The sequence below is a fragment of the Micropterus dolomieu genome, linkage group LG04 (assembly GCF_021292245.1).
Source record: "Micropterus dolomieu isolate WLL.071019.BEF.003 ecotype Adirondacks linkage group LG04, ASM2129224v1, whole genome shotgun sequence".
Lineage (NCBI taxonomy): Eukaryota > Metazoa > Chordata > Actinopteri > Centrarchiformes > Centrarchidae > Micropterus > Micropterus dolomieu.
In genome coordinates, this window is record NC_060153.1 from 13,554,012 (window position 1) to 13,570,876 (window position 16,865).

The following is a 16,865-nucleotide window of genomic DNA, read 5'->3' on the forward strand; positions in this document are numbered from 1 at the left end:
GGACTAATTTCACCTATTTGTGTATTGCTGGGTAGCTAAATGTATAAAAAATATGTCATAATTTATTAGTTGATTATATTTTGTATTGCAGTTTTTCTGAGTTGCTTACACACGTTTTCTGAAAGTACTTAGTTACAAGCTACCATTACCTCTGTGTGTGTATTTTTTAAAAACCAGTTAAGTGTGCTGAGACCACGAATCATTATAATATCGATATTATATTATTGGCTTTTATTAGCTCTTAGCTAGCTCTACATCCAGGGCCACATTGCAGGTGAAGACATCCCTCCAGTGCGAATCCCAAAGTAATTTAACTAAAATAATAATAAAACTGAGAGGAAATCTTCACATTTGAGAATCTAGTGCCATAAAATGTTTGCCATTTGATTAGGAAAATATCCTAATCAAATATCCTAATAAATAGTTGTGAATTAATCTTCTGGCAATCAGCTCATTTTTTAACATCTCCATTAACACAAGACAACATATGCAAATATTGTCAATAAGTTTATTAAGTGGTATGAATATTCTGTTTTAAAATAAATGCAAAATTGCAGATAGACCTCTATACTTATATGTTCACAGTTTAACATGTTCCCTTTGAATTGCCAACATTTAGATTAAAAAGAGACAGAGTTTATTATAGACACAACATTATAGAAATGTAAAATATCCATTATTATGAGTATCAAAATCATGCTTAATAAAAACCTTTAATTGCCCTTTCAGTCTAATAATCAATTATAAAATATATATATTACAACTTATATTTGCAGAGATACAAAAAACATTTACAAGCAGAGATTATCCAGGGGCAAACGCAGATCAGTTGAGCCGCTACATTCGGTGTGCGTGTACATGTGAATAAAATTATCACATTAATTATTATCACACCTTCTTCAGGTTTTACATGATTAGAAAATGACAAACCAAGAAACCTGTTAAATGTTTTGGATCAAATTGACCAGCAGATCTTTGACTAGAAAAAACTGGTGTGATTAATAAATGTTGAGCTTTGGGAATGTTTTATATATATAGCATATATATATATATGTAAAGTGCACATTGGAGACATGTACAAAGACACTATATAAACGAAAACATATAAACAAAACTATTTTGTTCTCCAGAAGTTGTAAAAACCGGTAGTAAAATCATGATGGCATTTTTAAAAATGTATGATTTTCAATTAAGAAAATGTTTTATTAAACAGCATTTTCTTTCAAATAACATATAGTTTAGGGCAGTCTGGAATAAAACTCATCTGCTCGTGAAAAACAAAAAATTTAAGAGCAAATTTCCCTGCTTTGCATTCCCATATAAGTGTCATACAATAAAAAAAAGGCTACCACGGTGTCAATTCGCAAACCAAACAATAGTTCATATACACAAACTTGATATCAGACATTGATAAGACATAAGACACTTCATTGCTTCTACCCTTAAACCAACTGAGTGGTGTTTTTTCCCCCCTTACTAACACCATAATGCCCCTGTGCAGCAACTTTCACATTTCTGAATGAAAACATAAAAAACACTTCATTCTGACAAATGAATGAAAGAAACCCAGAGTCCCCTGTTTTTGTTTCTCAAACCCAAATACCAAAAAAAAAAAAGCACACCAGACCGAGGCTTAGCTGCTTTTACTAAGTGCATGTTTTCTGCTGTGTGCTGTCAAACGTGTGCATGTACAAGAGAAAGCAAGCATTAGCTACCTGTTGTTGTTTGTCACTTCATGATGTAAGCTTCTAGAGGCAGATGCGGTGTGTGGTGTTTTATTGTGATTCCATGAAGGAGGAGTTAGTATTAGCGTTATGTCAGGTATGTAGCTGCGCTGACGAAAGAAAGATTATATGACACGATGCACAGTAGGTGTGATATGATACATTCTGGAAAGTTTCACATTATATTGGCCCAGCTAGCAAATAACGTGTGTGTGCGTTGAAGTCCACAATCTTTACTTAAATGCATGCAGATAAATGAAAGCTGATGTTGCAAAAAAATAAAATGAAGCATGAGCATGCAGTGTGTGTCCGTGGTTAAAACAGAGCGGTGTCAATGCAGTTTGGTTCTTAGGCCACAAGAGGGCGCTGCTCTCAAGCCAGCTGAGATGCTGCAGCCACTTTTAAAAAAAAAAGTCTGGACCTCCCGCAGCTGATCAGATGTCTGGTGCAACAACGTTATTAGGAGGTCAAAATAAGTTGTTGAGAAATCTGTAGATAGGATCAAAAATTGACGAACGCAATGAGGTGAAGGGGGTCTAAACTTGCACTTTAAGGAACATTTCCCCCACTCCCTGTCGGAGTCCAATGCAGAAGGCCAGCTTGAAGTCAAAGTGGTAAAGTACAACATTGAAACCAGCACCGAATTTTTTTTCAAAATGCCCGGTGGAGGGTTTCACACCAGGAGGTGGCGTTTCTTGTGCAAAGCCAGGTGGTCGGAGCGGGAGAAACTGCGTTCACAGTCAGGGCACTGGAAAGGTTTGACTCCCGTGTGCTTGCGGAAGTGTCTTGTCAGCTCGTCTGAACGGGCGAACTTCCACGTGCAGCCCTCCCACATGCACTTGTAGGGTTTCTCACCTGCACATATAGAGAGGAGCAAAAAAAAAAAAGATGATGATCAATGAAATGCTTGTAAAGGATAAAAAATGTGTGAACAGTTTGTGTGAACAGTTACCGGTGTGTGTCCTGCGGTGTGCTTTGAGGTGGGAACTCTTGGTGTACACTTTATTGCAGCCGGCGAAGTCGCAGCGGTGAATCCGCCTCTTTTTCAGTGTGTCAGGAGAGTCAGCAGGGACAGGATGCTGCGTGCCCGAATGCACTATTACTGATGGGTTGTTGGCCCTAGGAGAGACACGGAGAAGAGATTCATGTTAGAGTTTATTGCTGCTGCTTCATCTGATTTGACCAGCAGAGGGCCAACACAGCCACCTCTTTCATGATGTTGCAATCTAAATGCAAGTTTAATTTGGTGGCCGCTTCTCTCCCATGCAATAACAACTGCTACCTGTCAGGAAGTGGAAAAATAAAACATCTCTTACCCTTACCAGTCTATACCACGCCTTTGCTTTGTCCTGTAACCTCTATCACGGTTGTTGTTTTCATTTAACCATTCAACAAATTCACTCACTGGAACTTGATCAAATCTGTTGTGCAATACTGAAAAATAAGACAAATAAGAAGTCTAGAAGTCTAGAAACGGTGAAATAGTAGATGCAACTTGGCAACACTCTTTCCAACTTGAACGAGCCTAAGCAGATTACATTTCTAACACTCTGCCTCTTGTGAGTGAGTGTGAATGCGTTGTGAAAGCTTTTTCTGTGCCAAAGTACAACATTAAAGTCCATCAAACGATTAACAGAGTAGAGTACAAAAGAATAGAAGAGCAGAGACTAGAAAAGCGAGACGTTTTCAAGTGTTTCACAGTCAAAGAAGAAAACAAGAAGGAGTTATCTTTCTGCACATTAAAATGTGTGTGCGTGTGTATAAGTGGCAGTTGAGAGCAGGTGTCAAGTGTTGAAATATGAATCCCTTGCAGATCAGTTCTGCATAAAGGAATGTGCAGAAAATCCCCTGCGACACACACACACACACGTTTGTTCCACTATCCCCGTCAGGATGTCTCATTGAAATAAATGCATTCCCTAAAACCATGCCGTCTTAACCCTGAAAAAGCAGTCCTGACCCGCTCGGGCCTTCATTTTTGTACCTACAGTGACATGAGTCCCCATCTGTTAGTGTGCTTTTAGGTTAGCACACAAACTTAGACCAACACATCATTATTATTCACATTTAGCAAACTTCACCTATTTACCTTATACATACAGTACATTTACGTTGTTCATGTGTTTCGATAGGAGAGGTAATGACAGATAAAGATACATCCACTTTTTTTTTTCTTAAGGGTCCAATTATTTCACAGTTGGCAAGGGCAACGACAGCTCACACAACACAAACACATGCACACACAAGCAAGATCTAACTGGCAACATTTCCTGACTATTACATGTATAACCAACATTCAATTACTTCTTCCTAAAAAAAGCGGTTACTGTGTTGAGGAAGAACCACGGAGGTACAAAGCTAGCAGATGATGATGTGAGGAGAGAGGGAGGAAACAGGAAGGAGAGGGGGAACTGGAACGGGGTCAGAAGAGGAGGGCAAGAAGGAGTAGGAGCTGCCAGACAACAAGCGCTGAAAAAATACAGGAAGTGCTGAGTAAGGAAGGAGGGAGGGGAGAGAAAGAAAGGAGATATGGGAGAAGAGGAGGAAGAGGAATGGAGGAAGTTCAAGATGGCTGCTGTGAAGGTGTGTGGCTGATTTGAAGGATGATAAGAAGAAGAACCGGGAAGTGGCTGTAATGAAAGGTGTGGCTGATGGGCGAGAAAGGAAATGACAGAATAAAAGACGCCAAGTGGAATGAAGGAATCTGACACACCCCACACAGTGCAGCGTCATGTGTCATTCATGACAGTTGTTGTGTTACTGGTCCTAAGTGTCTCTTAGCTGCTCTTAGCCTCCGCTCACCCACATTCTCACTGCATCAACAACAAGAGGCAACAGTGTTTAAAGAGATGGGTTTATCACAGCCATCTTTGCATATTTTGAAAACAGTGCTAACCATTTGTCTTCTAATCTCTACCAAAGTATTTTTGGAACAGTTTTGCATTTTAGATAGATAGATACGTGACCGACTTGACAAGAAATGTATGGCATTATATTTGAGTACGAGACGGGACATTTTGAGTACTGAAATGGTTTTACACACCTAAGTTACGCTTTTATGTATACATATATTTTCCCTACTTCCCAAATGACATATAATACTAGCGATCGGACTGGAGACTTGGAGAAATAGAAATGACTGACTACTGGAATTGTTGCGCACTATAACTGTCATGTTAAGTAGATGTGCAGACAAACCTGAGAGCGTACAGAACAGGGACTTTGTGGAAGGGCAAATGACTAAAACTGAGAGATGTTGTGCACTTATGTGGATGAATTAACAGCACAAATGAAATTACTCTTTGCTTTGATACTAATTTCATAACTAAATATAATTTGTGTGCTTGGAAAAATGTTTTTTCTTTCTGTGCTCAAAATGTCCCATTGCACGCACAGAATTTAGACACAAATATAACTCCATAAATGAAAATGAAAAATGAAAAGAGTGGAGAGAGATAAAGAACGAAATGCAAACGTCCTGGTTGAACTTATCTGGAGATGTCTGGATTATTTACTGAATGTTTGGTAATATTTTTAGTCTCTAGATATTTCCTGATTTAAATCATACTTTTGGATACCTTTGTACAGGTTTTTCGTTTATACAAGTTCTCCATGTTAAGATGAAATTAACCACTAATGAATTTGAGAAGGTTTTCTTACCTCATGTGAACTTAATACATTTTTAACAACCATTACCACTGTTGGGAAAATGATTTCAAAACAAAAGCAAGGCTTTCTCAAGAATGACTGTTGCATAAAAAGTTCAACTTTGCCCACATTGCCAGAGACCAGGTACCTGAATCTAAAAAAAAAAAAAAAAAAATCAAAACAGGAACAGATATGGATTCAGTTGAAAATAAGCCTCTGAACGCCGTTTCCATATAAAGTAAAAGGGGAAACTCTGCAGCAGACAGTGAAACTTGTAAAACCTATGGTGTGTCTTTCAAAATTTGTACAAGTACGAATGTATGTGTACCACTCACCCAAATTCAGGTGATATCCTGATCACTGATGATTTCATCTCGTGGCTGTGGAGTTCTTGAGCGAGCTCATGGCGAGGCTCTGTTTTGATTGGCTTGTGCAGGTCATGGGTGTCGCCTCGCAGTTCCAGGGGCTTCGTAGAGTGAACTGGGTAGACAAAATATTCACAAGAGAGAGCTGTTCAGTATGGTCAATGCTGCAGCTTGGTCAGGAAATATTCACAATAGAGGGTTAGTTTGGATTTTTTTAAGTGGGGCTGAATGAGGTGCTTATCCATAGTCAGTGTATTACCCAGAGTAGATGGCAGCAATGTGTTCTAGCCACCTACAAAAAAGGCTCCCCTTGAAAAAATCAATGCCATTTTAATTTTATGCTATATTAAGAGTATTTTCACCACTTTAACTTGCCGTCACACAGCCATTTCCAACAAGGGAACTGAAGCCATATATTAATTTATGTGCTCTTAAAGCCATTAGCCTCCTTTGACAAAAACTGTAATTTTACCTTGCAGAACATGGGAGTCGCTGGTTTACTGCTGCCTTGATTGTGTGACTTTGGTGTTTTTTATATTGTTAGTTTGGATCTAAATTATCATGTTAAAATACCAAAGTCAAGCAATAACACAAACTAACCAATCAAGGCCGCGCTAGAACAGCAACTCCCGTGTCCTGTGAGGTAAAACGAGGAGTCTGATGAGGCCTTTGAGGAGGCTGATAGAAAGGCTTCAGTTCTGCGTACAAAAAGGACAGTCTGACAGCAAGGTAATGTGGTGAAAATATTCAAAATATAGCTTAAACTAATATTTATTTTATTGATATTGATTTGATTTGTATCCGTCAATTATGTATGCATTTTGTTATTCTCTATGTGCATCAAATATAGGAGATTCAGAGATGGTGACCTCTGAATGTCAGTGACCTCCATCTGACCACAGAAAACAGAACAAAAACAAAACCATGGCTTCCCTAAGAAACAAGAATCTGCTGAAACTGATATTCTAACAGCAGAGGAAATGAACTTCCTCATTTTAAGAAAAAAATATATATATACATTTAAGAAGAAATGTTTTTCATACAATATCTGGAAAAACAACATCCTGTATTTTGATAAAGTATAAAGATAAATGGGTATTATCCTGTTTTTATTTAAATGGTTGATTTTTGTAAATGAATGGTAATTATTTGTTTAATTTATTTTAAACTGTTCAGCAACACACAGTAGTAGCAGATTATGTCATGTTAATAAAACTAAAACCAACTGAACTGAAATTGAATAGAAATTGCAATTAACCTGAATGAAACCATAAATGAGGATTCACCTGTCTTGTGCTCCCTGCTTCGATGATGGTCGTCATCACTGGCGACATGTGAGCTCACCATTATCTGCTGATGCAGGTGGAGAGGCGGGGGGTAGAGGATGGACAGAGGGACCATGACCGGAGGCACCATGACCCCTGTCCCCTGGATGACCCCGGAGCCCGAGCTGATAAGAGGAGCCCCCATGGTGGGGTAAGGAAGTGAAGGAGTAGGTGGCGAGGAGCGCAGCTGGGAGTGTTTGGGGGAGCTGCGCGGGGAAGCGCGGCTCGCCGAGCTGTAGGGGGAAGGCGGGGAGCTGCGTGAGGAGGCCGGGGAGGAGGCGGAGGAGCAATGAGGAGAGGAGGAAGAAGAGGTGGAGGAGGAGCGCTTGCTGACTGACAGATCCACAGGCTCCATCTGGGTGTGTGTGGGGTTGCTCAGAGTGTGGGTCTGGGTGAATGCATGCATGTGTGTGGGGTGGTACAGGTGGGCGGGGTGGGAGAAGATCACTCCGTAGGGCTCCGGGGTTTTCACTAGCGAAGCGTAGAATGACTGTGAGAGAGAGAAAGCGAGGATGCAGAAGAAGGAAGCAGTGACAAAAGAGCAGAGAGTTAAACATTTCCGCTGTACAGTGAAAAACATGTTTCTGCCACACAAACAGCTACAGACAGCCAAAAATTTTGAACCCAGCTATGTGTGGGATGGTTAAGTGCAGTCTGTGTGTGTGTGTGTGTGTGTGTGTGTGTGTGTGTGTGTGTGTGTGTGTGTGTTCATTAGCCCGCTGCCTGGCAGTGTTTGTACCCATTGTATGTAAATGTCCACTGTACAGCAGGCTGTTTGTCCAGGAAGAGATGGAATGTGGGAACCAGTCTGTCTAGACACGTAGCGGACGTGTGTGTAGGTGTGTGTTAAGTGTATCTGTAGGTCAGAGTTACTGTATGACATCAAAAACATGTTCAGGCATGAAGGGAGCACACACACACACAAGCACCCTAAACTCAACACATATGCCTCACCGTCTCCATGTCTGTTTTCAGAGGGTAATCATACATCAGCATGGCTGCACAGGCCAGGCTCCTACAAGACAAAACACACACATGCAGCCATCAGTACACATAATTAATATAATTAATACACAACATGTACACACTCAGCTCACACTTAACTGACTTAAGAGGGATTTTGTTTATTTTTATGTTCAGTATTGTTTAACATGGACGCCAGTAATGATCCATAACCAGTGGTGGAAGAAGTTCTCCATCCACGTCCCAACCTAGGGGATGTGCCCCTATAAAGGATCACAAGATAAATCTAAGGGGTCGTAAGATGAAAAATGGAGGTGAGAAGAAAATATAGCAGTGTCACCTCTTCTGGCTTTAAAACAGTTATTTAAATGAAGCCATGTGAGAAGTTTAGAGGGGAAATGTCTCTCTGGTGGAACTAACATCTGAAACATGACAATGGGCCTCAGCTAGACACTGCTTTCTCGTAAGAAGACAGACGGTTGGGAACCACAGGTTTAATCTCTAACAATCTTGTGTTTTTGTAAAATATTAACATGAAAAGTAACTAGTGACTATAGCGGTCAGATTAATGAAGTGCTAAAAAGTACAACATTTCTCTGTGGATGTAGTGGAGTAAAAATATAAAGTGGCATAAAATGGAAATACTCATAATTGTACATAAGAACAGTACTTGAGCAAATGTAATGTTACATTCCACCCTGTCCATAACCCTGCTTAATTTTCTTGTTTTCATCTTTTACAGTTAAATAACATCAGTAAATTATAAAATGATCTTACTTTCACGGCAAGTATACGCGCACACACACAGACACACACACACATTTGAGAAGTGATGAAAAATAAATCACCGAGGGGAAGGCTAGGCAGGGGTCTGTAGTTAAGTACAGGTGCCTGAAAAGTCTCTGAAGTGTGAGTCAGCGCTCTCAACCTTACTTCCAGTAAATCACATCAGACAATAGCTGAAATAGCCAACGTTTTCTGTCACACCTTCTCCTCCTGTCTACTTTTTGCCATCTCCACTAAAAGCTCTTCTTTCTCACACTGCCAATTTTGTCCGTCTAACAGTTTGTCAGGCCGTGTAAAAAAAACAATTAACAGACAATGCAGAACAACGTGTCGTTCTGCGAGACTTGCAGGTATGATGTGGCTAAAAAAAAAACTGTCCGTTGTCAAAAACTAGACAGTGATAGTGACTTACACATTTCAAATACACACACACACACACACACACACCACCTACTGAGGCCTGTAAGAGTTTGGATCAAGAGCGTGTGAGGTTTCAAAGGTACTTCCAGTTACCTTGACTTTGAATAGCCAGGTGCAGCTGGGATGACTCTGTGTTTGTGTCTAAATGAGTGTTTATGAGCATGGTTGTGTGTTCACTGGAGCATTAAGGCAACATGAACTGTCAAAGAATGTACCCTTAGGGAGTCTGTGTGTGTGTGTGTCCTGATTAAAGTCCACAGTCTGGAGACAAGTTAGCCTTTAATTATTAACAAATGGGCTAGAACACAGGCCGTCTCTCCTCTCTGTGTCTCTCACACACACACACACACACACACACACACACACCAATAGGAGAGCAGGATGCTTGCTTGCTGGGTCAGGAAGGGTGTGAACATGACGCCTCGCCCTTCTCCCGGCTCCAAGAAACAAAGAGACTGTGGTCAGGTGAGGACTGGTGTGTGTGTGTGTGTGTACATATGTCTTTGAGGGTGTGTTTTCTAATCCGGGTTTGTATTGTATTGTAGTTCAACTAGAGGTCAAGCAGTTGTTCTATTGTGGTTGTAAATCACACACAGAGGTGACAAAAATTGCAGGTTTGAAGCAAACAAATAGATTACGAAACTGGAAAAGGACAAAAGAAGAAACCTTTCTGCTTCTCAGCTTGTACGTGTACAGTGTGAATACATCGAATACACACGAAATTCTAAATGTCCAAAAGACTGTTTGGGTTTGGAAAGTCAGTGGCCACTGTGGAAGTCCCCACACCTTGCGTCTATCCTGTTTTCATATTTAAATATTTCCCCTCTGCTACCGAAACAGCAACGCAGGAAGTACTTGTATTGAAAGAGTAGGACTTTTGCAAAAGACACATCCCTGACTCACAACTAATCACAGATGCAAACATGGAGACACAGTATCATTGATGGAAAGCACCTGAAAGCAGGCCCAGACAATATAATCTAGTCACAGCCTCCAATCCAAGGTTCTAGTCTAACATGTACAACTGCTACTAACGATTATTATCGATATAGTACTCAAATCTTTAAATCCTTGATCTGTCTGTACAGTCAAAAACCTAAACATTCAACTAATTTAATTTAGAATTTATAATGTATATTTTAGTTTATTTAATAACTGGTTTATAACACATAGTAAAATTAAGTGTTTACTGATGCATTTTGTAACTATAACTCTTCCTGTGGATAACTGGATGTTGGTGTATTAACAGATAATGAATGACAATATAGTAAAACACGGGTGTAATCATATTCAATAAAAATCATAAAAACATCATAGGAGAAGTTATAATTGTTGACAAATACCGTACATTAATAAAGACTTAAAATGTCCTTATAACTGCTTTACAATTACTTTATAGTTTGTAATTATATGTTGCGAATGCTAAATCGGGGGACTAAACATTTACATAAAAACACTTAATTAGCATCGACTGATCGTTTAGCACCCAGCAAAAAAAAAAAGTTGTTTAGACAAAATGTAAACGTAGATTTGCTGATGAACAGCATCTATAGGAAAGCTTTTTTGCCATTATGTGGCCACATCAACATTTCTTAAGTTGCTGCTGCTGCTATCACTGTTGTTTCACGAAGGTGACAGGTTGTCAAATGTGTAGAACTGATCTGAAAATCATTTCTGAAACTGTAGCCTGATAAAAAGAAACCTGTGACTTCAGATTACAAGCTACTTCAATAAGGTGCTGTGCATGTAAAACCAAGAAAACATCCATTAGACACAAACATACATTTATGACCTCATGAGGACCTCGGGGGCCTCCTTTAAACTACACTTACAGTAAATGCATCTTGGCTCAGAGTGTTCCTGTGAACACGAGTCACGTGTACTTCTATGTGCAAATGCACATATATGTTCACGTGGAAGAAAATTCCGTAATTATCTTTTAGAACATCAGTTGCCTAAGTCCATCTGTCATAAAAACACAGGACTAAAACCCTGCAGCACTCGGCACACATGCAGTGATGGGAACACCGTTCTCTCAGGGTTCATGTGTCATGCAGTTTAGCCTCTCACAGGCTGGTTCATGTGCAGGTGGTTGCAGGTAGTTTTTGGACACAATACTACCAGTGTAATACCAGTTTAGTGAGATAAATCTGCTTGTCATTGGTTTGAGTAAACACGGAGCAATTTTGGTGATGGTGACAGAGATCTGGGTCACATTGCAGCAGCAGAAACAAAAGATCATTAAGATCATTTGTTTTTAGATGGTCCTTGTGAAAAAGGCCAACTATAGACCAACTTTCCCTTGGGGTGTGTCATAAAAGGATAAATACAATGAGACACAGAGAGTTTAGACAATCACAGGAAAGAAAATGAATTTAGCTGCGCAGCATCTTCCTCAGTACACCTCCACAACCCATCCTCGGGAGAGAAAAGAAAATCTGCAGCTGGAGCTTGTTGATCTGTGGATGGCATCATTTGACAGAAAATGAACCAGCAGTAACTATTTTGATAATTTAGTAAAAGTTCTTTTTCAAGCAAACACACCAAATTCCCAATTTATTTAATCGTGAGGATTTGCTGCTTTCCTTTCTCTGACGGTAAATTGAATAATTAGGTTTTGAAATGCAGGTCCGTCAAAAGAAGACGTTAGTAATTCTATTAACCAAATGATAATGATGATGATTACAGACTAAACGAGAAAAAATAATCTACAAATGAATAAATAATAAATAATAATAAATAGTTGCAAACCTATAATAGTTGCGTTGATCCCCCGACAGGTGGAGTTTTTTAACGGGTCAAACAGATAAGATGGAAGACAACAACCTCTTTCTGAGAGAGTAGAAATCAGACAGCTGTTGCATCTCTGCTTCATCAGAGCATTCCCAAAATCAAAGGACACACATGCTGTGAAGTGAAGGAGCCAGTGTTTACTGCACCTTTTTAGTAAATAAGTAGCCCCACCTGGGTTGTTGAGGAGTATTTTTCTCCCTGCGTGCTCTACGTGTGTTTGTGCATGTCAAGTGTGGTCTGCAAATATTGCCCTTCTAGGTCAGTAGTGCCATTGTGTACTCAACCCCAACCCACTCAGCAAACACTTCCTATGCCCCCCTCTCTCTCTCTCTCTCTCTCTCTCTCTCTCTGTATCCACCCTTGGACTCACCCTCCTGATCTTCTTCTACACATTTCCTTCAGTCACTCCTCAGCAATCACTCAAGTCTTAACTACTGTATTTATCTGAACCGCACACTACCCCACACTCCTTCTCTCTCCCTCTCTATGAATGATATAAAACAACATGACTGAAGGGGAAAATATTGTGGGCTGGAGTCCTTGGCTACTAACTCAACCACACACACACACACACACACACACACACACACACTTATACACACTCACAGCCGCACACCAAGTTTCTGCTAGCTCAACAGAATACACACACTAAATCACTAAAGGACTAAATTATTACAGACACGCATACATGCTCAAACGTACACACAAATGGGGCTGCGCACACACACACACTAATGGCAACAGGCTGGAGATGATGAGATCACCAGAGAGACCAGAAACCTCCAGACAACGTCTTTGTCCAGGAACACGCCGCAATAGACACACACACACACACACACACACACACACACACAGCCTTCACTTCTCTGCTTCTGACTCCTTTACTCTACCACCTCTTTTACCTTGTCAGTCTCACCTTACCTGTCTTACACCTGACTGTCATTTTAATCACAAATCACCGGACTCAAACAGCACTCAAGCACTGTCACACTTCACCGCTTGCAGGGTAAAACTTCATGTACGCACTGCAGCTTGACTCACACCGTGTTACCTATTTAGACCCCTCAGGGAATGCACTGGTTGTCCTTTATTTAAGATCCCAATTACATGACTCATCAAGGTGGCGAGCTAATATTCCAGTGCTTTACTTTTCCTTTTCTGAGCTCACCTCCTATGTACTTTCTTATTGTTCCACACGCCATCTGTTTGCCCTTGACTCACTAGGATTTTCTCCTTCTTTCAAGCTCTCAACCCCTACTCTACCTCCCTGCCCCCTAATTTCAACCTCTTACCTCACTTCTATGACTCCCCTAATAACACCTTACATGCTCTGACTTTGACTCCTCTCACTTTAAGGCCCCTGCTGAAGCCCCCTATCCTCTTATTTTGGCTTCCTATTCCCTCATCTTACTCCCCCAAACACACACCCACACATACACAGGCACGTAGCCCCTCTGCGCTCCTCTCCAGCAGACTGTGGGGCTGGAGACCTCGGGGAGAAGCCAGAGGGGGCCGTCAGTAGGGGAGAGGAAACAGGATCCATCATCACACACACATACAAACACACGGGTACACACATTTAAAGACACAGCGGAGTTGACATAAGGCTCAAATGACGCACACGTGCACACACCTCAAGCCCTACTTGTCAAAGAGAGCAAGAGTTTTGAGGCTTTCCAGACAACTGAGGACAGAGGGAAGGAGAGAACGAGAGAGGCTGCCAGGGAGAAAAAGTGAGAGAAGCGGAAGCCCTCAGAGTTTAGTCTGACTGTTATTATTTCCACACTGCGTGATGGGTCGGGGGGTGTAAAGCAGAGAAGCAGGAGGAGGAGGAGAGAGGAGCCAAATGGGGGGGTGCTGCTGCAGGGGGCCTGCGGTTTCCTGTCTGAACCCCCCCTCCCCCTGCACCTCCCAACCCAAAGAATGAGAAGAGAGAGGGGGGGATAGAAGGAGAGAAAGGGCAAAGAAAACAGCCGTTCTGACCAAACTATGTCAAAATGGAAGTGGAAAGAACAAGGCAGAGACACAAATGGGGAAGAAAACGAAGTGGGTTTTGACCAAAATATGACAAAACTTCAATGAACCTCAAACATGGGGAGGGGGTGGGGTGGCGGTAAGAAAGAGCCACACAGTCACAGTGGCTCAATCCAGTGGTTTAAAAGCGGCAACAGACACACAGCACATCTGCATGTGTGTGTGCTTTTACACAGCCTTGTGTGTGTGTGTGTGCGTGTGCTGGCACGCATTTGAAGTTGTGTAACAAATTACAGCTTTTTACGTTTATGGCTGTCTGTGGACAGTGTCCTTATTTCCTTAACTTCTAATGGAGAATCACCAACTACTCTGCATTCAGGAGTTTAATGTTTAGCCCTAATGTTCCCTAGGACATGCCCTTTGAGCAGTGTGTGTGTGTGTGTGTGTACCCACTCAAACACATTTTGTTCCAGCAGATAACATCAGCATGATGATTCAGGAAAAGAAGGCGTAGGGGGTGGGTGGGGTATTTGGGGCGTGCCCGCATAAATGCGTGTCAGCTCTAATGAGAGACAAATAAATACAGGAATAAATTAAAAAAAGAGATGTGAACTCATCTTTTTCTCCTGCTTTTTTAAAAACTTTTCAAGAGCAAGAGAAGAGTGTAAAGTAAAACAAAGGCAGAGAGAGGGAGAAGTCGCCCTCATTCCACCCGTCCACCCCCCACATCCACATCCCTCTCTCCTTTCTTTCTCCCTCTTTCTCTCTAACTCCAGGCTCTAAACAGGATAAGGGCTTCATATGCCAAGTGGAATGTGTGACGCAAGCCTCAGCCTTGAAACAAAGCACAGGAAACAGGGAGAGACAGAGAAACACACACACAGACGGAGAGAGAGAGAGAGAGAAAGAGATGTGTATTGTTAAATATGTGAAAAGAGAGGACAAAGACACTCTTTTTCTGTTACTGTAGCCTGCACACACACACCTGCCAGATGTGTGTAACACTGTACTCAGCCAAACACCAGCAGCAGCTCATCTCTCATTCTCTCACCCGCCACTGCTTGATTCTGCATCAGCATCACATTCGGCCTTTTAGGCTACTGATGCCCTGTCAATATGATCTACAGCTCTAGCAATCAATCAATCAACAAGCAGCATGACAGAAGGTCTGCAACTGTTTTGATAATCACTGAATCTTTCAGTTTATTTAAACAAAAACGGCAAATCCTCTCTGATTCCAGCTTCTCCAAAGTGAAATTTTCTGCTTTTGTGCTTTCTTTTATATTATTTTTAATTGATTATATTCATATTGTGGATAAAGATCACTTAAAGATGTCACTCAGAACTTGTAATGGGCAATTTGTAAAAATGTTTGGGGACATTTCTGAGACACTTCTTAATCGAAAAAAACCCCCAGATCAACTGATTTCTAATTGATCACAAACTACTAAATCTCTAAATCCGGACCATTTTAAACACGATTTAAACACACATTATGTGTTCACAGGTTGTTAAATGTCATTAACACTGAAAAAGAGAGGAACCAACTACACAGAGGGAGACACATCACTACAGCAGACTCTCTAAGTCTCCCTCCCTGCATTTTTTTATTTTATTTAACTAGCCTAATTAAACAACACTATGTTATATAAAAGGCTATAAATAGCATTGACTCTCTGCTGCCTTGCTGTCGGGTTACATCAGGTATACGGGTCAGCGATAAGATCATGGCCATTACTTTTTTTTTTATTTTCACAACGTGAAACACGCAACACACACATAAATCAATAAACTAACATAAAAACAACTTTGAGTAATGAACTAATTAGGCAAATTAACCAGACAAAAGCAGCTTGATCTCATTAAAATAAGACCCACAACTCTGAATTTATGGACTTCTCTACCGCTTTCCCATAATAAAGTCTTCTTTTACTGCATCTACTACCACATCTAACCTTTTAAAAAGACCACGCAGCAATTGGCTTTACCGCAGCACATCCGAGAGGAAATAAGACCAGTTCGCCGGGGTCAACAGAAACTGGTCGGGCACACACCGCAGCAGAGGAAGATCACAGTGTCAAACCTACTTCTCGGACGTAGTGGTCTAATCCGGAAGGAGAGACGGAAGATTCACAGCTACCCTGCTGAAGGGCAAAGGCTTCCCTCTCTGATAGAAACTCAATTAGGCAACTCCGCAGAAAAAGTGGCGCAGGCGACAATCAGCCCTCCGCTGTGTCACTGACATCAGGCACAGAAAAAAACAAGACGCTCCGGTGATCGATGGCTCCACAAAACTTCCCTAAGTTACGAAACTCCCTCTTTCTCTCTCTCCCTCTGTGTGTGTTTGAGTGTCTCTTTCTCTCTCCAGTTTTGTCGTTTAGAAACTGTTGCTGTCACATGATTCGCCGTGGGTCTGTTCTCCGTGGGGTCGGGCAGCTGGGCGGGACCGGGGCGGGGTGGTCCAGCTCGTGTGTGCGTGCGCGTCTCTGTGTGTGTGTATGTGTTGAAAGCTTCTTTTCAAAAGTTCACCTATGTCAATTCATTATTAACAAAAGCAGCGACCTGTTGTTAATGAAACTGTGGGCTACGGTGTCGCTTTTGTGTTTTAATACAATTTAAATGTTCAGTGTGCCACATTTGCAGTCAAGTAGATTAGGCTATATACTGTATGTCTACTTATAAGTAGACTACAAATTTTAGTTTTTCTATTTCATGCAACTTCACAGCTAGTAGCCTACAATTCAGAAGGGAATATTGTAGTACTCCACTACATTTATTTGATAACTTGAGTTAAGCCTACTTTACAAAATGAAGACAAATAGAGCTGAAAGTTTTGATTAATTCATACTTATTCCACTGACCTGCAC

At 41.1% G+C, this 16,865-nt stretch overlaps 1 protein-coding gene across 1 annotated transcript; it reads right to left on the bottom strand.

Moving 5' to 3' along the window:
• Positions 1 to 494: 494 nt before the first annotated feature.
• Positions 495 to 16,381, bottom strand: klf3 (Kruppel-like factor 3 (basic)). The gene is made up of 6 exons (XM_046047869.1): positions 16,086 to 16,381; positions 8,017 to 8,077; positions 7,024 to 7,552; positions 5,708 to 5,852; positions 2,677 to 2,843; positions 495 to 2,579 (listed from the first exon to the last, which is right to left on the bottom strand). Exons 2-6 carry the CDS (start codon positions 8,056 to 8,058, stop codon positions 2,398 to 2,400), a joined length of 1,065 nt encoding a protein of 354 aa, XP_045903825.1. The 5' UTR covers positions 8,059 to 8,077; positions 16,086 to 16,381; the 3' UTR covers positions 495 to 2,397.
• Positions 16,382 to 16,865: the final 484 nt, after the last annotated feature.